Here is a 24,098-nt window from a genome sequence, read left to right on the forward strand (position 1 = left end):
TTGGCCCTAGCAGAAGTTCATTCATAGTAAAAACCACATTCACTGATGCTTGTTGCCAATAAGATTTTATTTTCCAGACTTTATGACAGATACAAAGCATTAGGAGACCCAAAAAATGCCACATATAAACAAACTATAGTCCCACAAACATTAGATACAACGTACGTGTGTCTCATCAAGCACCATAGGCAACTAATTATTAGAAGACCCCTCCTACCCCATCCCCAAAAAGAAAATGAAAACCGATCAGTACCAAACAATTACACCGAATATTGAACTTTCTCTTTAGAACATTCTCAGCTTGGGGAACACCTATTTACACTTAATTACCGCAAAGGAAATTAAATGGACATGAGAACTTAGTGTTTCAGAATGTGTATTTTAAAATTTCATGGAAGGATGCATCTGACCCTACAAATGGATCCATGTAGACAGAGGCTTTGCACCCAAGCAGAGTCCCATTGACTTCAAAGGGGCGCTGTGTTAGCACAGGAGTGCACCTACACCGATTAGTTTGCAGGATTGGGGCCTTAAGAGTCCGTAACCTTAAAAGAACACTATCAGTATTATTAGGCCAAAAGACTGCCCTACCTTGATAGTTCTCCATTCTGGAAGAGCTTACAGTAGCGCTCCCACTTCCCATTCTCTCTCCCCCGACACACACACTTATTCCATGCTAATTAAATGTTAATTGACTTCTCGACCTGTCCACACCCCCGCATTTCCAAGGAATGTCACACATATATAGGGTTACTGTCCACTTAAGTTATATTTTTAATATATTTCCTTATATTTTACCATTCTGGATTTTAAAACTCTTCCAATTTTTAAAAAAAATCTAATTTACTTTCCACTATTTCTGTTGTTAGTTTACTTCCTACATTCGTCTCACTTTGGATAATGAATGTCAGTGCAGTACGCAACATTTTTCTTTAGTCAGTTTCATTTTCAGGTTCTGTGTTTTAATGTTTGAATTGCAAACACCGCAGAGGGCATATGTTTAAAAAACTAAACTGTTTTCATACAGTGTATCTAGTGGTCTCAGGTAGGGAGTATTTTTGGTAAAACTGTCTTACGAAGTTTAAATGTCGGGCCCCACGTGAGTTAAACACATCTGCTCAAACTCTAACAACATTCCAACTAAGAATCCATCAGTAGCGAAAAGGAAGCCGCTCCTCGCTGCAGTCTGAAGAATAAGTCAAAGTAAAGCCACTCTCCAGTCATCCTTCCAAAAAGGGCTTTATCTAGACCAATGCTTCTCAACCAAGGGTCCAAGGCCCACTGGGGGACTGCAAGCAGGTTTCAGGGGGTCTGCCAAAATAAACCAGAGAGTAGGGCCGGTGTTAGACTCACTGGGACCTGGGGCTGAAGCCGAAGCCCGAACAACTGAGCTTTGCGGGTCCCCTCTGGCGTGGGGCCCCGGGCAATTGCCCTGCTTGCTACCCCCTAATGCCAGCCCTGGCTTTTAATCTACTGCAGTGGTTCTCAAACTTTTGTGCTGGTGACTCCTTTCACATAGGAAGCCTCTGAGTGCGACTTCCCCCCCGCCCCCATTATAAAGTAAAACACTTTAAATATATTTAATAGCATTATAAATGCTGGAGGCCAAATAGGTTTTGGGGTGGAGGCTGACAGCTCACGACACCCCATGTAATAACCTCGCGACCCCCTGAGGGGTCCCAACCCCCAGTTTGAGAACCCCTGAAATGCAGAAAGAGTTGTTGTGGAACAAGCGGGCTGTGGAGTTTTTATAGCATGTTGGGGAGGCCTCAGAAAGAAAAAGGTTGAGAACCCCTGGTCTAGACAGCGTCCTTTTAAGACTTGGAGAGCATTTAACAATTTGCAATGAGGAGTTCTAGGCTCAGACATCAGTCACTAGAGTTCTGCAAACTTTTAAAGAAGTCTGCAAATACCACAGGCTTTTAAGACCAAAACAATCCTTCTTTGCCCATAGCAGTGGCTCTCTCTTGGTGCTCTATTGTTAAAGTACATTCACCAAGCCCAACCTGGTGCAAGAAGAACGTGAAATGAACTTCTAGCTTTAACAAACTTTTCCCATCCGCTTGCAGATTAGATTTCACTTGCATTCCCCCCCACACACACACACCTTATGAGCCTATTCAAACAGATTCATAACTATGATAGCCAGTTACTGAAACATAATTTAGTCAATGCCTTAAAGAAAGAGACTTCCTTTCACAAAGTTTTAAACACATAGGAGACTTCACTCTTTTCAGTTATAGTCCACAGATAAAATAGGTTATATAATAGGTCAGTGCACATTTTTATTATAATAAAGAAAAACAAGCTAATGGCAACTGCCACATTTTCGTCTATACTTCAGCAGCTCCAATAAGCCAGCTTCAGATCTTGCTGAGGATAGATTATACAGACACAGCAGGGTATATGCAATTATCAGGGCACATGAGGAATAATACAACTCCCAGCAAAATCAATGGGAATAGTCCTCTCCTTCCCCAACCCCAAAGCACTGCTTTACAAGTGGTACCCTGACTGCTCATAAATATACAGCTCCCATATTGAGTCCCAACTTATAACTTATCTGAAAAATTTTATAATCAAAGCTGTATTTGACAGGCAGACAACTTATCATGAGGACTGCAGTGCTAGGCGAAACCAAGTGTATGTTAAAACATGTCCAGCAGCATTTTAAGCCTATGCAATTCTCTTAGGGAGGCGTTACCATTTTAGAAAAAATAAATAAAATAATAATAGTGCCAGAAACTGGACTTTTTGCCCCTCTTGATCCCTCCATAGAGGGATGTCTTCAGACATTATTGTTCATACCTGGGAGAGATTTCTCGGAAGACAAATGCTCCATCAGGTGAAGTAACTCCTTTTTTGCTAGGTGTAGACACAATTTAAAGTCCTTGTTATAACAGTTTCACAATCTTTTGAGTACAGTCCCCTAATGTCAAAAACAGTCTCATTAAAAATAAAGCTGCTAATACTTAAACTATATGAGATGTATCAGTGCTACAGGTCTGGGAAATGGACTGATAAACACAAGCTGTCAAAAACATAGACAAACTTGTTTTTTATTTTAATTAAAAACATGCAAAATTAAGTTTTCTGTGATCCTAAAAAGTTACAAGAGTATAAAAATATTTCAATTGGTTTCAGAAATATCCAAGTCTCTGATCACATAAAAGAGAATAAGTATCGCCTTTTTTATAGAAAGTATCTTCATAAAAATATGGCCACAGTATACCAAGCCCAATCCCACATCTCATGTAAACAGCTCTATCCCATGCTAATATCAAGGGTTTGATGAAAATGGTAACTGAAGTAATCTAAACAGTTATTCTACATGTTAGACCAAAGGGAATTTCCTCTATATTTTAAAAAAAAATCAGCTATATCAAATCTTTAAATATTGCAAATGCCTTCTGAAGAAAACTCTATCTGAAAAGAGATGAGATAGCAGCAACGGAACAGAACCTTGGCCCAGGACAATGGCTGCCTTGCACTACATTATCAATATGGCAAAACCATTTATGCAAAAGAAAGGTTTGATTTTCAAAGCCAGAGTCTTTAAGCCTGAAACAAATAGTCTGATGCACTTCAATTTAATTTCTGTTTGAATACCTTAGCCTGATAGATTCAGTTTCATAAATGACTGTCGCTCTACCATTACTGATGTGCTGTGTTGCACTTGTGTCTTAGCCACAACTGGCTTCCACATGAAAGCAAAAAAGTTTCATGAAGCCCAGATAGCAGTGCATGCCAGTTTTACACAATTTAAGTAGGTGCAAGGTTATGAAGTTTCTCTCTTTGTTTAAACTTACTAAGGTGAAATTCACTCCTGTGCCAAGGGCCAGCACAAGACAAACACAGCACTCAAATCCCCCTTAAGCTTTCAGACTGAGGCTTAACTGGTGCATACTCCTTTTGCTCGTCCTGTGCACAGTAGGGGAATGTCACCTTCTGAATAATGATTAGCCACCGTCAATCCGGCAGGCTAGACAGATTTCATTTGGCCAGAAAGTACATAAGCAACGAAAATATCTTTTTGCTAAGAAAGCATTATAACACTGTTTTCTTCTAGCACAGTATTTGTTCGAAAGCCTGTAGTGCAGGAACTAACAGCATAAGTATAAAGTGTATTGCACTGTAAGCAGCGCTGTCATTTGACTCTTCATCTAATATTGTTCTAACTTTTTTTTTTAATGTTCATTTAAGCATTAAGACTTTGAAATAGTTCTCATTTGAAAATACCGGCGTTAGAATCTTGAACTAATTTTTTACTTTGGTATTCAGTTCACGTTTAAGCAGCTTTTGAGTGCAAGATTCCATTGAGTCAGTGCTGTGACTGCTCCTAATGCTCTCTTATAACCTGATTTTCAGAGGGTGCTGAGCACTCAGAGCTTCCTACTTAAACAGAAGCTACAGCTGATCGAAACCTCTGAAAATCAGGTCACGGAGGATAAATTATGGGGAATCCTATGGAAGTAGATGGCATCTTCACAGCACTATATTTAGTACAATAGTACTGGAGATTGTAGGTTCATAACTATGTGGCACCAGTCGTTTTGACCCCAGGTTTTTTTCTGGTAGGAAATGCATTGAGCAGTACTTGTTCTTTTTCCAGTCCATCAGGAGGTGCAGAGCCTAATCATAGCGGTGTTATCTGAGTCTTGGAGTCTTCAATCTCCTTTGAACTCCTTACATGGTTGGTGCGTTGTCTGTTTCTGAATCTGAAAATGAGTAAAATTTGAGGGCTACAGAACATTTCATAGGAACCAGACATGAGACAGTCCGCTCCCAAGCAAAACCGCTAAAATAACCGAGCTGCATCACTGAAAACATCTTCCAATATAAAACTGCAGAAAAGCCCATTACACTGGGATGTGATGCTCTAGAAGGAACCCTCTTCTGGACTGAAGAGATGATAAAATGAACAACGTTTGCGAGACTGCGTGTCAATACTCGCTGGTCCAATGGAGATCATTTCATCCACCCACACCAAGAGCATGTGTTTAGGAAGTGTGTGCATGAGGCTTGTGGCAAAATTTCAGCTGTGCCCAGTAGTTGCAGTTAAAGTTTTATCAATTTAAGAACTTACAAACCACTGATCAAACACCTCCTAACAGTGACAAGGAGCAGCAGGCATTTCCTCAGGAGTGCCTCTTACCCTGAGAAGTACAGACCCTTATGTACACCATGGATAGCCTTTTATAGGCAGTTCCAGCCTTCTCCAAATAGTTATTGCTCTTAAGTGTAAATCTGCCCACAGTGCTGAGCCAGAATAACCTGGCTATGTGGTAGGGGAGTTGCACTATGGCTACCACAGTCCCCAAAGGCAAGTGCCCACTCTTTCCCTGGTGATGGAAGAAGGTAGAAAGAAAATGGCCAGCACATAGGCATAGTTGGGATCACCTCAGATGTCCCCTCAGCTGCAGCATACTGGAAAACCCTCAGTGGAGCACAAGAGGCTTATATCTGTCCAGGCTCATCAGTTTTCCCCTACCTTCACCCCACACAGCAGAATTACATGCATCCAGGGCTCTCTTCACCCATTGGGGAAGAAAGACAGGATTTGCCTCTTACAGTGTTACAACTGCAATATGCACAAGTACAGTCATTTAACACACAAGCCACAATACACAAAGTACAATACTACATCTCTTTTCAGGGATAGGTACGTTGCCTCACCACGCAGCCCCTTCTCCCCATCCCCACTGGCACCTGCTGCTGCAGAGCACTATATTAAGTGTCGGTGTCTCATTGGAATGCTAGGAGTTCTGAGAACAGAATGCCCAGGACATGGGCAGCTCTGCACATGCATTACGATCACATGTGCAGTAGGTTAGGGTAGTACTTAATGGTCTGACGGGAAAACAGTTACAGAATAACATTCTGTAACTAACTTATTTTAATCACAAACCGTCCCCGTAAAACGGTTATGACAAACGTTAGAACCAACTGCACATTTGGCACATGGCATCTCTACGCATGTGCGTGCATGCATAAGATTTCAGTGGACATGTTTGTACAGGGTGACCCAAACAGCAGCATCCAGTGTAGCAAGAGAGCATTGCATGTTCTTTACAGCTACAGGAAGGAGCGTCGGGGGTGGGAGTGGAGGGTAATCTGTCTCAGATTAGACCAGCAGCTCTTTATCCACCAAAAGAAAAGAACTATGAACGCTGAAATCCTGTTTTCATAGTAGAGCCCAATCCCTTTCTATTCAAAGGACAAAGCGCTATTTAAATGAAACAAGAACAATCCTATTAAATGAACAGCCTTTCTATATACTTGAAGGGAAAATACAAAAACTTTGCAATGTTCTCTACACATGATTGTGTGCTACCTCACCCACCTTGTCTCTCTAATATACACATGGTCTAATTAATACAGCATCCTTGTGAGGGATGAAAATATTATCCCTATTTTAAAGATGAAGGGAAAGGCACCCAGAGAGATGCGATTTGCCCTAGATGATGCAAAACAATTCAGTGGCAGCAGTTGGAACACGCCTGAGGCTCCCTCCTGATCCAATGTATCCTGCTCCCAACCTCTTATTCCAAATCCTGCCTCAAAACAGACTTCGTCAATTAAAAAAAAAAAAAATGCTATCTTAAAAAAATGATCTAAGACAAAACCGTCCTCCTGGGACATTCTGGGTTGTCCATCTATTTAAGATGAAAGTGCCCCAGCGCGGGACCACGTTTACCCCTGTGTCTTGTACACCGGGAGGCCCCACCGAACATGCTATAAAAACTCCACAGACCGCCTGTTCCACAACTCCTCTTTCTGCATTTCCAGTGGATTAAAACCCAGGACTGGCATTAGGGGGTAGCAAGCAGGGCAACTGCCCAGGGCCCCACGCCACAGCAGGCCTGCAAATCTACGTTGTTCAAGCTTCAGCTTCAGCCCCAGTGAGTCTAACACCAGCCCTACTCTCTGGTTTATTTTGGCAGACCCCCTAAAACCTGCTCGCAGCCCCTCAGTGGGCCTGGGCCCCTGGCTGAGAACTGCTGTTGTGTAGCGCCTGACACACTGGTTGTGCTTCTATAATAAATACTAACACCACAGCTCAGGCATTCCTGGCTTTGAGTTCAATCCACTGGGCCATGCTGCCCCCAACATACAAGAGAAATTTTGATCTGTTAAACACTCTGTTTACTGAGCCCACTAATAACAGTGAAGACCTCTAATGTGAGCCATTCAGGATAACATTTCAAGGGAGGACTCTGACGTCTGGGTGCTTATCTCAAAACACTGTTGGTCTTGTTTCCAAAAAGTCTGAGCACCCGCATGGACTTCAGTTGGGAGTCACGGGTGCTCAGCAAGTCTGAAAGATCAGTCCCAATGTGTATCAAGCCAGGCACTAAAAATCAGAGGCCACTTCTGAAAGGTTTGGTCTATTGCAGTGGTTCTCAAACTCTGGGTTGGGACCCCAAAGTGGGTCGCCACCCCTTTTTAATGGGGTTGCCAGGGCTGGCTTAGACTTGCTGGGGCCTGAGGCCAAAGCCCGAGCCCCACCGCCCCGGGGCCAAAGCTGAATCCTGAGAGCTTCAGCCCTGGGCAGCGGGACTCAGGTTACAGGCCCCCTCCCTGGGGCTGAAGCCCTTGGGATTCAGCTTCCTCACCCCCCAGCCTGGGGCAGTGGGGCTTCGGTCCTCCCTCCTGGGGTCATGTAGTAAGTTTTGTTGTCAGAAGGGGGTTGTAGTGCAATGAAGTTTGAGAACCCCTGGTCTATTGGAACAGACCTGTAAAATAGTCATTTGTTTAGTGTAACGAGGAGATGATATTGAACTGGTTGTGGCTGTACGTTTCAGATCTATGGAGTGAATGAAATCCACTTACCCTTTTACTCTTAGCATCTGGTCAAAGGTCTCAGGGAGAGGATTTCCATAGCTTTCTGGGAGAAACAGGGTAAGGATCCCTATCAGCACAGTCAGGCTTCCCATGAGAATGTAAGGCAGGAATCTGTCATAGGCACCTGGCAGAACACAGGTCATGGTAACATGAGTTATACACCAACCATCACAACAAGCTCATAGATGGAATAAACATTCAGGACATCACTATATTGTATAATTCACTTCGCATAATTTGTTAGCCAATATTTCCACCTAGAAATCAGCACAAGTGAATCCCAAACTGGAGTTACTTATGTACCTGCCAATCCTATCCAAAAGGTTTTTCAATTAAAAATATGCCAAACTACAATATGGGATGATCACATATCACCAGCAGTGTCTCGTCTGTGTTGCCAGTTACTACTCTGGCACTAACTGTGTACCATTTAACAGCTCCCACATGCTGCTTCTTCAATGTAGGATAACAAATGTCTTGGCAAGATAAACACAATTGTGCTAGCACCACTGCTGGAGGAGGTGAGCCTTCAATAGTCTGTTTATATTTGGACTCAAATCTTAGCCTCACAATAAAACTTCATTCAATAAAAATTAAACTTCCTCCGCTAACAGCACATTTAAAAAAACTTGATTAGAAGTGGGGAAAGCATCAGGCCTCCTGTGACAGACAGTGCCCTTGGTCTAGTCAATCAGGTTTGGGACCGGAAAGAACTACTATTGTGCACAAGTGTATGGTTAGGATGCAAAATCTGCAAACCACAATAGCACAGAACATTAGGGAACTTTCAGAAAAGGTGCAAACCACGGAACCAGAGAGTATCTTATATAGAATAGATGTACTCTGCACATGACAATATTATTTCTGATTGAAGTTATACCTGTAGACTTTATGATGTAGAAAACAAAGCTAGGATTAACCACCAAAGATCTCTGGTGTATCAGAGGAAGACAAAGTTTGTGCTTTGATCTCCATTTCATTCAATAATTGGCTAAACTATATGGTCCTAATTTAGCTGAAGCAAACATCAACAGCTCACAGCCTTCTCCTAAAACTTATCTTTTGTTATTTTAAATATGTGTGACTTCCTCCATCAGTGTGCCACTATCCTGAAGGCAGGCCCATGGGACATATGAATCCAAAATATGAGAAAAATCACCTTTTTTCCTTACTATATGAATAACCTCTGCATTATTATTAATGATTATTTGCATTGCATTAACATTCAAGGATCCCAAGCAGGATTAGGGCTGCACTGCCTTATGTGCTGAACAAACACAAAGAGATTGAAACAGAGGGAACTTTTTTTTTTATTACAAAGAATAAACAGAAATCCTGGCCACAAGCTGGTAGTTTTGTGACTGTAATAGTTGCTAAAACATTAGATGAGAGACTCACATGGTGTTAAAAGATTTGAAAATTTTGCCATGTTCAAACACATGGGTGAGACAGTATATGTAAAATTCTCCCCTCACTTTCTCTATCATCATAAATCAAGATTAATTCCCTTGATGTAAATGGAGTTACATTGATTTAAAAGCCACTTGAGAGACAGGAGAGGAGAATCAGTCCTTATATATTAGTAAATTATATATATATGAGCTGAGCAGCTGGGCATATAATGGACATATAGCTTCCCTAACATCAGTGGAACCATACTCACTTAATGGCGGCTAAAGTTCTTGCCCATAATGTTTATACAAATATTTAATCATGTGAGAATGCAGAGTAACAGGAAATTGATTATAGGAGCAGCTGGGTCATCTGACAATTCTCATTGCAAGATCCTGTTTTTCACTGTTTATAGCTTTGCCAAAACGGAACCTTTCAGGCTGAAGTTTTCCATTCCAGGTGTCTGCTCAAGCTGAATTATTCATTATTATTATTATTTTAAAGTTTTAGCAAAAATGGTTCAGCTATTTCAGAGAAGATTAGGGAAAACATAAGTTGTTTTGCCCATGTTAAGAAGGTTAATGCAATTGTTTTGTTGGGAACCTTTACCATCTCCGGGGGGAGAGAGAGGTGCCATCCTCATGTACAGAACATGCCTTTCGCCATCCCAGCAAATAACCACCCAAATTTGGCCTAGTTATAAGCCTCTGGAAAACACCTGCAGGTAAAATACGCTCAGTGGAGTCTTGCTAGAAGCAGCTAAACCTCTGAGGATTCTGTTCTCCCTGAGTATGCTCGAGTCTCTCTCAGCTCCCACCTGTGACAGACTGCATGTGGGCCATCCCCACAGAGCAGCTGAGGACTTTCCAACCCAGGGCTACAGTTGCTGAAAAGGATTTGCCCTGTAATGGCTGCTCCCAGTTAGGGTGGGGCCAGGTATTGGAACTGAGAGCAGGGAGCCTGTCTCAAGAACTCCCCTGCTGGCACTCAGAGAGTGTGGAGGAGGAACATGTCTGATCTGAATGCTTAGGGGACAAAAGCAGGCTAGAGGAGAAGGGAAAGGAGTAGACTTGGACAAGGCATCTGCTGAGACGGGGTCTGTCTGGCCAAGGAGACTGGAACTGGAAGCTGGGGAAGGGAGACTGGCACTGGTTGGCCAAGGAGACTTGGAGTAGGAGGGAGGAATACTGGGAGCCAGTGAGGAAAACAGGGGAGGAGGACACAGACTGGATGAGGAGCTGGGGGGAAGAGTGGGACTGGAACAAGGAGCCGGAAAGGTGGCGGGAGGCAGAGATTGGATGAGGAGTCCAGGGAGGGAGACTGGAAGTCGGTGGGGTGGGAGGGGAGAGACAGACTGGAATGGGGATGTCACACAGCCAACTGGGAAAGGGGTCACTGTTCCTTACAAGCAACTCTTGTCTCAGACTTAACAAACTCACTACACCTAGCACACTGGTTTAATGATAGTTATCCATAAAGGGTAGCATGCGAGGTCTCTACTGAAAGCTTGTAACCTATCAAGACTCATAATCATTGTGTGATGCGTATATGAGTAATAGTAACATTATTCCTTAACTATATTTAAAATTATACCCTTATGGTCTTGAAGTAAAAGTGAATCACCATGGGAATGGTGCTGGCCCATTCAAGCAGGAGGGAGCTCTCACCTCTCTCTGGCTAGCTGATTACATAATGTTTTGCTCAGTTTTGCACCAACCCAGAAAAGTTAAACATAAAAACCACTTGGAAGCGACACGGAAGGACAGGAGAGTGAGGGGGGGTGCCCTGTCTGTGACTAAAGACTGATTCAGTATATCACAGGGTGGAGAAAGACATTCTACATCCGTCCACTGAGGTGGTCCCTGGATGAGTGGAGGTGCTTTGTGAAAGACGGGGTCTTAGCTCCTTGGGGATAGCCAGCACTGCAAAAGACTGAACTTTGGAGTGAGAATCTACTTTATGAGCTAGGACAGGTAACTATGAACAAGGGTAGGCCCTACTTCACGTTTTATGATTTTGTTTCGTATGTAACCATTTGTTTCCATCACTCCACTTGGTTCTGTTTAAGAAAAAAAAATGGAGATTCAAATAAATTATCTTTTGTTTTACTACCATTGAACAAGTGCTGTGTGCGATATAGGAGCCGTGGGCTAGGTGAAAACTGGGACACACTGCTTCAGATGAGCTGGACTTTCTGTGGATATCCAGTGATTAGGGGCTGGACGCCACAAGTGGAACTTCGAAGGAACTTGAGGGCTGCGGTGCATCCACTGTCAATCTGCAGGTGTAGCCCAGAGGAGAGCGCTCGTGTGCCTGACAGGCTGGTTGTGTTAGGGAGCTAACACCCGACCGGCACAGGCACTGGAGAGAGCTGGCAATAAGGTGACTCTCAGCCCTGCGTGCCCCGAGAAGTCTCACAGGGGAGCTGGGACTGACTGAGCAAGGAGACTGACTGGCTGGGAGGGGCGGGGGTGAGAGGCTGGCACTCACACAGTGAGCCTGGATGGGGAGACTATGACTGGGTGAGCAAGGAAACTGGGCTGGGGTGAGACACCTGAGGAATAGGGACAGCGACTGGGTGGGGATAAAGAATAGGACTGGGATACAGAGCTAGGAGTAGTGAAGAGTCCTGCTTTGAGCAGGGGTTGGACTAGATGACCTCCTGAGGTCCCTCCCAACCCTGATGTTCTATGATTCGAAGAGACCAACTGGGACAGGTTGGAAGGGATAGGGCAGGAGGGGGGTCAAGCTTGGGGGGAAATATGCACAAGGGTCCATATCTATTTCACTCCTGTCCAGAACCTCGAATGGAAACCAAGATTCCCGAGTCTCACCATTTCTCTGCTACCTGTGAAACCCACTGGCAAAGTGTGTGTGTGTCTCTCATCCCCTACTACTGCTGGGTCCACATAGTGGATCACAAGCTACTATAGCTAACAGTTACTCTGTTAGATCTAAAAGTTCCTACGCTGCTGATGAACTCGGGGGTGTCAATATGATCCCACTGGATGGAATTTCTATTATTTCAATGTGCTTTTTTAGAAACCAAAGAAGTCGCAAACAGAAAGTTACATTAAAAACACCAGGGTTGCAAAGTCAAGCACTCAAAAGTGCAAGAATTAAGTCTGTGCAACTCGACCCTTTTGTACATAAGCATTAGGATACAGTCCTTAATTACTTGATCACATTCCATTTTTTCTGCAGGACCCGTCTCATTCAGGATGGGCCTGTTCTAGAGATGAATCAGGGTTCGGTAGTGAAGGAGGCTTATCTGTTAGGACTCCTGCTTCACTTGTTGCAGAACTTGGAAGGGGTGTAGTGAATGAAGCAGTAGATTGTAGGAAGAGACAGCATGTTGTCTCATATCTAAGGCAACTGAATGCTGCTCTGAAGAAGTGGATTCTAGCCTTGCCTGTGACTCAGTTTCTCTATGTAAGGCTAGTTAAATCACTTAGACCAAACTTCTCAGAGGTGGTCCCTCATTGCTTCACTTAAGACCCTGGGGTCTGATATATAGGAGTGCTGAGCACTCACAGCGGCAATAGAAATCAATCAAACATCTGCTTATAGCATCATGTAGCACTCTGGTTAAGTACTCTGGAAAAAAAATCAGGACCTACCCATCGCAAATTGAGCACCCAAAATGAGTGGATACTTTTGACTTTAATCTCTTGGTGCCTCAGCTCTCCATCTATAAAATGCTATGTGAATAACTAATTAAAGAATGCCGTAACGCATACACATAAAGGGGCTGAATTTCCTTTTACTTTTGAGTGTTTGACTTTGCAACCTTAACATTTCTTTTAACATAGTGTTTTGTGTGTAATTCAATATATTATATGTACACACCACTGTGTACACATTATACAGCATATTTTCTAAGTACCATTTTCAGTAAAGTATAGATTCCAAGAGATTATCTGACCTTCATCTGCCTGTTTTTCAGCATCTGAAAAGTCTCTGTGCTCTCTTCTATGCTGACCGCCAGGGCCAGCTCCAAGTTTTTTGCTGCCCCAAGCAAAAAAATGTTCCCACGCCCCCCCCAGCCTCACCCCAACTCCGCCCCTTCCCCGCCCCATTCTAACCCCTTCCCCAAATCCCCAGCCCCGCCTCCTCCCCTGGGTGTGCCGCATTTCCCCTCCTCCCGCGCTCCTCACCGCTGCAGCTCACCTCCGCTCCGCCTGCTTCCCTAAGCGCGCCGCCGCTGCTCCGCTTCTGTCCCCTCCCTCCCAGGCTTGCCACAAAACAGCTGATTCGCGTGGCAAGCCTGGGAGGGACGGAGGGAGAAGTGGAGCGGCAGCACTGGAGAGGAGGTGAGCGGGGGGGGGGCGGTTCTTTTTGCACCCCAAGCCAAAAAAAAAGTGCCGCCCCAAGCACACGCTTGGAGCGTTGGTGCCTAGAGCCGGCCCTGCTGACCGCTATGCAATGAACACACTACATGTGCTAATCTATTAGGCCACCACTATGCTTTCTATATTTAGGTCTCTCCCAAAGGCCCGTTTGGGCCATCATGCCCTTGGGAAATTAGCCGACTGATAACGGCAAGTTTCAGGAGTGACTGAGATTAGTTTTCAAGCGTGCGCTATCAAGATGTGGCAAAGTATCATCTCAGCCACCCTACTTCTATGTTTCACCCCTTTGCTTTCCCTCTTTGTCCTTGGATTGTGAGCAGGGTGACCAGGCCTCTTCTGTTTGGAAAGCACCTGCCTCAATCAAAGAGAATAAAAGGGCTTGATACACCACTGTTGCACCTGTATAAAACAGGAGTAACGCCATTTACTTCCCTTGGTGTAAAACAAAATGGCCCAAAATGCAGGAAAGTGACTGAAATTATAAGATCTAAAAAGTTGGTTTAAAAATCTCTGGAGCACCAGGGCTTTCTAGCTTGCACCCATTCTCTGGGATAACTTTTCTGTGCAGTTTGCTCTCATGTGTTTAAATTCAAGCCAAATGACAGAAGACATCTCACCAAGGTAAACAAAGTAAGGAGCGATGATGCTGCCCACCCTGGAAGACATGGAAGTAGCTCCAACTGCCATGTTTCTTACTATTGTTGGGTAGAGCTCAGAAGTGTAGACATAAAGCATTGAGAATGCGGATGTGATCCCAAACTTCCCCAGCATCACCAGGAAGACAGACAGGATGTGAAAGTCTGAAAATAAAATTAAATAAGGATCAATAAAGCTGCATCGAGTTCCCATGCTTGTTACTGCCATTGCTTTTACCTCCCAAAGACTTCAGTTTTTCTCCCCTCTATAATTGTAGTCTTCTCTTATCATAACCACCCCCCAGACCTAGATTATCCAATTCGGAATTTGAGAAGGCAGCTTATTTTGTACTACCAGGACTTTGGTTCATTCCCAGTCTGAGAGTGCACTTGAAATGCATTACAGCTCTGATTCAGCAAACCACATAAGCACATGCTTAAATTCATATCTAATCAGCAATGCATTTAGGTTCTACTGAAGTCTACGCTGAAATTTGGAGAACTTCTGATTTTTGTAAGCAGTGACTCCAGTTCAGATGCAGCTGTGTTCTGTAGTTTATCCAATTTTATGAGCTGGTCATCTGAAGCATAAACAGATCAATAGTTTGATATTCAGATGTGCTGAGCAACACAGCGCCCAGTAAACTCAATGAGAGCTGCAGTATGTATGAAAAAAAAACCAAAACCCTCAAACCCAAAATCAAATCAAGCCACAAATGATTGAGGTTTGGTGCAAATTTCACCCAGGAACTTTCTGGTTTCAAACTCTTTACTGGCACTGTAGGATATATTTTATTTTTATGTCATGAGTTGAAGCTCATACCTGTAGGCACCAGCTGAATAAAGAGAATAACCCCTCCTCCCAAGAACAAGGTGCCAGATATGGAATACCGCCGAGGTAAGGTTCGGAGGAGCAGCCAGGCAATCACATAAGCCGGAACTTCAATAATGGCTGAGAGGAAGCAATTGATGTAGGCATTTCCATGCAAGTTGGGAGTGTTGAGTGACAGTCCAAAGTAACCAATTGATGTTAACATCCTGAAAGACGCGTAAAAAGTAAAGTCTCTACAGCGTTACCCAAAATTCTGTTTCAGAAACAGCACTGTACCAAACATCAGCAGCGATGGGATGGTTTTCAGAATTTCAATAGCTACAGCACAGTTTCTAAGTCTTTCACCCCTGCAGCTTCTTTTTGTACTAAAAATGTATGAACACAATCCTCTCCGCAGAACCCTAACTTAACCTTCCCTCCCATATACAATATGGTAAATGAAAGGTTCACTGGAAGTTATTCATAATGGTGTTTCACCGTGACAAATCCATTAACAATACAGTGAAGCAGCAAGTTCCGAAATGTTTCAGTTCATTACAGCGTGCCAGCTACAGTCCCTAGAGCAAATTCTATTAAAATTCTTGGGGTTCTCATAAAAAGCTCCATTGCAGCATCTGAATGCTGTGGTTCTGCATAAGAGAGCTGGAAGATCGGATTTCAAATCTTGGGACACCTCAATTTGACATCCGAAAGGAATTAGCCATTCCTCTTGATGGGAGGCAGTGGAGTCTAAAGGACTGGATCACAGATTGAAAGTCATGTATTGGGTTCTAATTCTTGTTCTGCTACTGAACTGCTATGTAGCCTTGAGCAAGGCACATGACCTCTTTTGCTATATCCCCAAGACAGTAATATGTACTTCACACGGATGTTGTGTGGATAAGATTGTGGGCTGTTGTTTTTTTACAGCAGCATTTTGAGTACACAATGTGCTATATAAATGCTCATCATCAATACAGTCATCATAAATTTGCATGCTCACATCCACGCTTAGGAGCACAAATCTCTACCTGGCTCAACACGGATGCAAGCACCTTAATGCAGGTATTTAGACATCCTAAGCAGATTCCAACATTGAAATAGGTCCCAGTTTATGAGACTGGTATTATAAAAACTACAACAGGCATCACAAACAGATTGTTTGTTGTCCGTGTCCTTTAGGATCACACATCCACTTACCACAGCAACAATGACATAACAGTAATAACTGCAATGTTTCGGGTTCTGAACAAGTCCAAAATGTATGCCTTCTGCTGCTGCTGCTGCTGAAGCTTCATATCCTGCATCTGAGGGGAAAAGGAAAACAAACCCAAAATATCCCTATATCCAAGGAAGAGATCAATCCAATCTGTGGGGGAAAAAATCTTAACACACAAATTTGGGCGGATGGAGGTTATGAAAAGATAAAGTGAAAGGGCAGAAAATACACAAATCGACTGCCACACAACCAATTCTGCATCAGCAAAGGGGTTTCATAGGAGTCTTGATTATTCTCTACCCCAGCGGTACTCCAAAGTAACTTTAAGTTACTTGTGACATAGGGCAGCAGACACACCAGTATCAGTTTGATCTAGAAATCAGTGAACAAGTCATCAAAGACTAGAAAATCTAACAGGGAAAAACTTGCACTAACTTCTCCTCCTTCATGCCGTACAAAGGCACTCCCAGAAGTGGCCTCACTGCCTATGGAGATCTGTCTTTCTTTAGAATCCACGGACCAGTGTAAAATAAAAAATCCTCAGGCTCTGCTGCCTATTTAGCAGTGGTTGGTTGCAACAGCACACGGGAAATTGAAGCTCAGTCCTGACCTCAATTAATGATATTTGCCACCACTGCTCCCCATGTTAGTGGAGGCTGAGAGACCATTTGGTAGTGGAAACAGACCCTCTCCAGCCAATCTGGCATGTGCAGAGTCTTCTTTGCTGGGTCCAACTGATTCAAAGTGTGGAGGGAGGGTTCCCACCTAAGAATTACACCCTCCCTGGGCCAGGAGTGGCCAAAATTATTACCATTTAGCAACCTAGGATGAAGAAAGGAGCTGGTGATCTTGGTCCAGGGCTTAGTAGGCTGGTGCCATTACTAGAAAGGCCACTGCCACAACAGATACCACGTTAGTCTCGGGTGAGGGGCCAGCCCAGGACTGAATGGGCATAAAACAGAGCTAACCTCTCAGTCCCAGATGACAAGGCTGTGTCACATTCCTGGCCTGCCTGGGGGAAGCTGAAATGCTGCTTCCTTGGCTGTTCCTGTTTGGCTAGCTAGAAGTTTTCACTTTCTAGGAACGTCCGTCTGGCATTGCTCACAAGCTCTAAGGTTATTTTAACAGAACATACATTGTGCAGGCATCATCCACTGGCAAACGTAAAGGCTGACATCAGGATCAGACTTGTACGGTTGGTGGGGGGGGGGGAAGAGTGGCTGTATTGCCACTTAATCTGAAAGGCATGAGGCAATGATGAAAAGCAGACTTTTCTACTGGAGCCTGAAGAAGTCTTTTAAAGTATTAAACATACAGCTGATCTACGGCTGAGCCAGAAAGGAAGTGCTTCTTTCCCACCCCCAAAACACACTTGCTTTTCAAGAACAGATTTTAAGTGGCATAACCAAAAACTAAACAATATTTGAGTAGTTTATGCTGCCAAGCAGCAAGTTCAGCAAAGAACACATTTTTCTTGTAGCAAAGTCATAACAACGTGTGGTTTTGTACTGTGCCGTGGATTATATGGAGCTTAAAATGTGGCTATTTATATGACAATACATAAAGTCTCATGTAAAAGACATGTGCACATGTAATGAACACAGACACATGGGACTGAAAATGAGGATCATAATCACCAGAGTATGAGCCGCTACCATCTAATTAAGCAGAGTAACTAGCTGGCTATTATGCTCACGGAGCTAGTCGCTAGAGGGAGACAAGATCAGAAACGCTCAGTCACTGTATTATGTGTGTACTTGTGTTGCAGCCAACCCTTAAATGCGAATAAGCTTTCTGTGCTAGGCTTTCTTCTTTGTAACTAAGAAGATTAGCCGAGAGGTATCGTTCCTATGAAAGGACTAAATGTTCTTAATTAAAATGGAGCCCTTTTACCACCAGATCATAATTAAAAAGCCAGAAAACAAACAATACCCCCCCAGGCACACACACAGAGCCAAGTGTACTAAGCCATTGAAAAGGGGCTACTTAGCAGTGGGGCAATGGAACCGCCTACACACTATACATGTTTATTTATTAAGGGCGCTTTTGAGGGTGCCCTTCAGTGCTGTGCTGGGATTGACAGGCCTTCTCCTTTGGTGCCTCCTACTAGCCGGTGCACATATGCATTATAAAATCTGGGTACCAGAACAGCTGCTCCACACAGAGCCTTCCATCTGGAAGAGCTACATTTAAATTAAATGATCAGCTGTCAATAGTGCATCCAACCGAGATGAAGATAAATGTATTTTAATTTCTCATTTTTCTGAGTGAGGCATTGGTGCCCTAATGAGAGACAGTTCGTTACACTGGTGAGACAAGCCAGTCCCGACTGAAAGCCAGAGAAAGTCATTGCTGAAGAGCAGAGATCTTACTGCAAAAATAAACAGCAACTCCAGCTGAATGTTTCTGATTTACTGACGCAAATGAGCCACCACCAACTGCCTCATGTCACAGCAAGTATTGAACCTGGACAATTTACTAAACAACTCGTGACAGAGCTGTGCTTTGAACTGTTTGGTGTTCTGGCTTCTCAGAATAATATGGAAATGAACTGCCTGAACAGGAAAATAGCAAAGGTTGCCAAGTAGCAGATTAGAATCCCAGAACTGTAGGGAGAACTGGAAGAGACCTCAAGAGGTCATATAGTCCCTCTCCCCTCCCCCACACCCAACCCAGTTGAGGCAAGACATATGAAAACGTACCTCTGTGGAGTCAAACAGCATAGCTGGGGCTACAATGCCATTTGTTTTTGCAGCCTTTCGGATGATGATTTCTGCCTCTTTAAATCTTCCCTGAGAGATCAGCCACCGGGGAGATTCAGGAATGATCCTGCAACAAATTTCAGAAGGACTGAATCAACATTTCCACAATGATCACAACTGCTGACTTAATAGGGTGACCAGCTAGCAAGTGTGAAAAATCAGGACGGGGGGGGGGGAGGGGGTAATAGGAGCCTATATAAGAAAATGACCCCAAAATCGGGACTGTCCCTCTAAAAGCGGGACATCTGGTCACCCTATGACTTAATTATCTTTATTAAACACACTTTGGGGATGGATTTTGCCATCTCAGTAATAGATCACTTCCTGCGGTAGGGTCCAAGCCTCCCAACAGATAAGCATGTGGGTCACTTTACCCATAATGAGTAGTACAGTAACTCCTCACTTAAGGTTGTGTTTATGTTCCTGAAAAATGCGACTTTAAGCGAAACTATGTTAAGTGAATCCAATTTCCTCATAAGAGTTAATGTAAATGAGGGGGTTAGGTCCAAGGGAAATTTTTTTCACCAGACAAAAGACTATATATATATACACACATATACATACACACAGTATAAGTTTTAAACAAACAATTTAATACTGGTACACAGTGATGATGATTGTGAAGCTTGGTTAAGGTGGAGGAGTCAGAAGGTGGGATATTTCCCTTACTGATAAATGATGAACTAGCAATTGGCTGAGCCCTCAAGGGTTAACTCTCTCTCTACCCAAGGCAGCAGGAATGGAGGGAGATATGCACATTTCCCTTAAGTGCACTGCCTTGTTAATTAGATCAGCTTGCTGAGAGGGCAGCTGCTGCAAGCTCCCTCCGTCCTGAGCCCTGCTCTATGGAAGATGGGATAAGCGGGGTGCAGGAGCAGGAGGGAGGGGGACACCCTGACATTAGCCCCCTTCTTCCTTCTCTCCCCCCGCACAGGAAGCCAGAGTCTCGGGGAGCAGCTCCAAGGCAGAAGGCAGGAGCAGCACATGGCAATGGGGGGAGGGACACAGCTGAACTGCAGGCAGCTGCTGCACAGGGAACTTAGGGGAGCGGGGAGCTGATAGTGGGAGCTGATAGGGGGCTGCCAGTCCACCCTGGTTCCAAGCCCCCACGAGCTAGCTGCAACGGGCTGCTCTTCCTGCAAGCAGTAGACAAAGCAGGTGGCTGCCAAATGACATTAGAAGGGAGCATTGCACAACTTTAAACGAGCATGTTCCCTAATTGATCAGCAACAAAACAATGAAACAATGTTAAACCCCAATGACTTTAAGTGAGGAGTTACTGTACAACTGAGCTCAATCGTACTGCTCAAGCACATGGGTAACTACTCACATAGTCAAATACTTGCAGAAGAGGGCCCTCTTCCTATAATTTGTTTCTGAGATTAATTGTATTCATGTACATTAAGGGGATAATTAAATTCCTTCAGAGAGTCAGAAGTTTCTTGGTAAATAGCAATATTGAGTTAGGTAGCATAAAAATCAATCATATAAACAAGTTATCCTTACAAAAGTTGTATACAGCACACAAACGGTGTAGAGTTGTGATGGAGATATTTAAAGGAAAGTTACTTGCCATCGAGAGATTATACACAACCTTCTTCATCATCTTCATATCACAAAACTAATCAAGCTAAGAGAACGGTAGCAGTGCCACCTTGTGGACATGATTGTATCCGACAGGTAAAAGCCAAACATGATTATGTCCATTAATAACAAACACAAACTAGAAGGACATGCCTCTCCTTCCCCACTGTTTTAAAAACTCTAAATCCTTCAATCCTAACTGCTCCTGTCTTGCTCTCCTTAGTCAATGGTAATTTTCTCTCTCTATGGAATAGGTCAGAGACTGCCAAGATACCCTCATGATCTGCAATGCAGCGGGGCTAGACCTCTTCTCAAAGGGTTGATTAACATTTTTCTACTACTGTCTCCCCCACTGCATTTCTTCAAGGTCAGTTAATGAATATGAATGCAGATTTCAGAAGCAAGGGATACTCGGAACCCCTCTGGAGTACTTCTCTTACTAAGCTTTTGACAGGATAGTTCTTATTTCACTGTATAAAAGTTATTAAGTAAATACATTGGTTCATAAGAGTCACTGGCAGGCACTGTGCAAGCTTCCCTTACATACCTCTGCCAATGCACCTCAGTCCCTACCTACAATCTCTTTGCCTCTCCAGTCCCAGACCCTGAAGTGGAGGATGAGTCAGGGCAAGCCGTATGGATGTTTTCCAATGCAGACAAACAAAAACTAGGAAGAACAGCCGCCAAGCACAACTTCACTGGTACCCCAAGGCAGGGCTTTGAATCTAGGTCTCCAGCAGCAAGAGGCCAGTGAAACAGCTCAGTGAGCCACCACAGCTCTCCTAGGATTTATACGCTAGCGACAGTCAGCTTCTCCAATTGGATTTCTATGTTCAAATACCCACTTTTCCTCATTACTCCCACTAACAAAATGAAGCTGCGCGTCGCAGAGGAAAAGCAAGCAACGCCATATTGAACCCAAGGATTCTAAAGCATTTCAAGTTAAATAGAAGCATTATTTAAAATGCCACTCTGGAGAGGGATCAAATTTCTGACCAACTCTCTAGTCTGGTGATAGCAAGCAGGCACTGAAAAGCATTTTTAAAGGGTTTTATTTCATGGTTTCGGCCAAATTCAAAGAGCAGAAAGATGGAGCTGAATGGTATTTCACACTGTGTAGGATACAAGTCTATTTGCTTTACTTAACAGTGCGATGAAGACATTGTTCTTTTTGAGGTCTTAATGTATCATAAATGCGGCTGCTTCAGAAGAACAAGAGAGGAGCTTCCTGGTTAAGACCAGCATGAAAAGAAGGAACAATTTCATGTAACTTTTTGAAGGGAACATGTATGTTTTGGGGGGTGAGGGAGACACCTCACATTTCTCACCTCTATCAGGAAATGAGTGCACTCGCTCCACAGATGCAGAGAAAGGGCAAGCATAGCATCCCTCCTCTAATCTGCCTACAGGGCCAATCAAAAACATAAGGCTTTCCCGTCTTGTCTCTGTATTGTTTTCTTTTCACACTGGGAGTGCATAACCATCCATGGGTGAGAGGCAAAGTTTCTTTAAATTGGTGTCAGTTTAAAAAGGAATTGGGGGGAGGGGAGAATGAGTGCAAAGGAGAGTCCAAAAAACAAAACAAAAAACCAAGGAGCAGAGCGTGGAGTGGTCAGGGTTAAGGTTAGCCACGTGAAATCCATTAGGGTGATGTTTTCGAAATCCAGCATGACAACTGCATGCAAAGAGAAACAAAAAGCACGGAGCATCTCTTTATGTCTGGTAAACTGTCACTGCCAAAGCCTATTGCTGACATCCTCCCAGCTGGCAAATCAGGGAAAAGTAAAAAAAGTAAGGGGCTGGGTAAGCTTGCTAGACCTAGAGACAGCTAGTGGCTTGTCTGCATTTCCATCAAAGCCCTGTTAAGTAGGTATTTGTGATGGAGCCGCCTGTCACATAGGGACCAGATGCTCCTCACCCCCCTGTGATCCAATACCAGGAGAGGCTTTAGCGTGAGTCCATGGATTCAACTGCACCACAGATATAACGAAACCGAGGGCGCCAAACCTGACTGGTGCTGTGATGCTATGCGCCACGTCGCAACGCCCAGAGCAGGGAGCTGGGCCCAGCCCCACGTGACAGGAGGGCAGGTTTGTTCTTTAGCTCCACCCCCACGGCCTCCATGCCATGCCAGGACTAGGGTTGCGGTGCTGAGGCAGAGGGTGCTGCTGCGGGTGGTTGGCGCACCCCTTGGCTACAATCCAAAACCAAGCCTAAGAAGAGTTTAGTATAGTGCTCGAAAGGCTACATCCATCCCCGCTCAATACATCCCACACATTCAAAGCGGGGGAAGCCAGTCAGATTCCTAGCCCGTCAGTCACGTTCCTGGACAAACAGCTCACCTGACTTCCACAACCAAGACAAGAAAACTTACCTTTAAAGCAGGCCCTGCAACAGAGGCTGTTTTAGGTCTTCACAGATGCTCACTCCCTTGCTGGGAGGTCCAGAGCTTCGAGACATGCCAGCTCCAACATGGCTGTGTGCTCAGCCAGCCAGGCTTTAATGGGAAAGACGCTGGTGCATGGTGTTAGTAGCAAGGGAAAGGAGAAAGGAGCAGGGAGAAGAAAAGTGGGGAGAAAAGAGGGAAGGACCCATAGTGGCAACAGCTGAGAAATGCATATGATGGTTCCCATTGATCTAAGTGGAAACCTTTTCCAAAGGATTGTAAGATTCTCCCCCACTTTAAATTTGTACAAATATTTTTGAAAGGTATAAGGCACTCAGAGCCATAGATCTCCAAGTCCCAGGAAGTCAGGTCAGCTTCAAGACAGCATCCCCAGTCTCTAAAGGCCAGATAGGCTGGCATAGCCCCTTACAGGATAAGGCATCCAATTGGCTGAGGAAAAAAAAAGGGTGGAGCCAAAGAAGCCATCGAGTTTTGCTCAACCAGCCAAATGAACCCGCAAGAGGTCATGGTGCTCCTGTAAATCCCTCCCTGGACAAGCTACTGACCAATACTGACCCAGCGAGCTGTCCCTGGGGCTGCGTTTGCCTAAATGCATTTGATGTATACACTTCATTGTTTGGTGTGTTCTCTCGTCTTCAGTGCAGCTTCCACAACATACGCTAAATAATCATGCACCTGATCATGGCCCAGAATTTTGTTTTGGTGACCGTGCCACTGTAACCCACATATGCAAGGACCTGGGTAAGCCCGTCAGAACTCCCTTCACTCAGCTGGCATGGGGGGTTAGGAGAAGGCGGTAGCAACACATTTTTATAACCGCACATTTTACATTTCCTTTAGGCTAAAATTCAACCTCACCCCTTAACCTAGGCATGTAAACATTTTGTTTGTTTGTTTTTTAATGGGAGTTATGGTTGGAAAGTTATTCACTGTACGGGACTGGTTTCCCCCAAATAATTTTAAAATACACAAAACCATATTTCATCCTCGCAGCGGCATGCTATGGTTTTACTTCAGTAGTGCAGTAGATCTTTGCAAAGAAAAGGCATCACAGACAGATAAAGGGATTCTGATATGTTGTTTTTAGGATA

At 44.0% G+C, this 24,098-nt stretch overlaps 1 protein-coding gene across 1 annotated transcript in view; it reads right to left on the bottom strand.

Annotated features, from left to right (window-relative positions):
- Positions 1 to 1,592: 1,592 nt before the first annotated feature.
- Positions 1,593 to 24,098, bottom strand: part of LOC123376385 (solute carrier family 22 member 4-like) — a 57,980-nt gene continuing 35,474 nt past the window's right edge. Inside the window, exons 5-10 of the mRNA XM_045028330.1 lie at positions 18,957 to 19,083; positions 16,236 to 16,342; positions 15,048 to 15,262; positions 14,207 to 14,389; positions 7,834 to 7,969; positions 1,593 to 4,718 (exon numbers count right to left, since the gene is read on the bottom strand). Of these exons, the coding sequence (XP_044884265.1) occupies positions 4,637 to 4,718; positions 7,834 to 7,969; positions 14,207 to 14,389; positions 15,048 to 15,262; positions 16,236 to 16,342; positions 18,957 to 19,083 (850 nt within the window). The 3' untranslated portion in view covers positions 1,593 to 4,636. The remainder of the gene's footprint in view (positions 4,719 to 7,833; positions 7,970 to 14,206; positions 14,390 to 15,047; positions 15,263 to 16,235; positions 16,343 to 18,956; positions 19,084 to 24,098) is intronic.

Source organism: Mauremys mutica, chromosome 8 (assembly GCF_020497125.1).
Source record: "Mauremys mutica isolate MM-2020 ecotype Southern chromosome 8, ASM2049712v1, whole genome shotgun sequence".
Classification (NCBI taxonomy): domain Eukaryota; kingdom Metazoa; phylum Chordata; order Testudines; family Geoemydidae; genus Mauremys; species Mauremys mutica.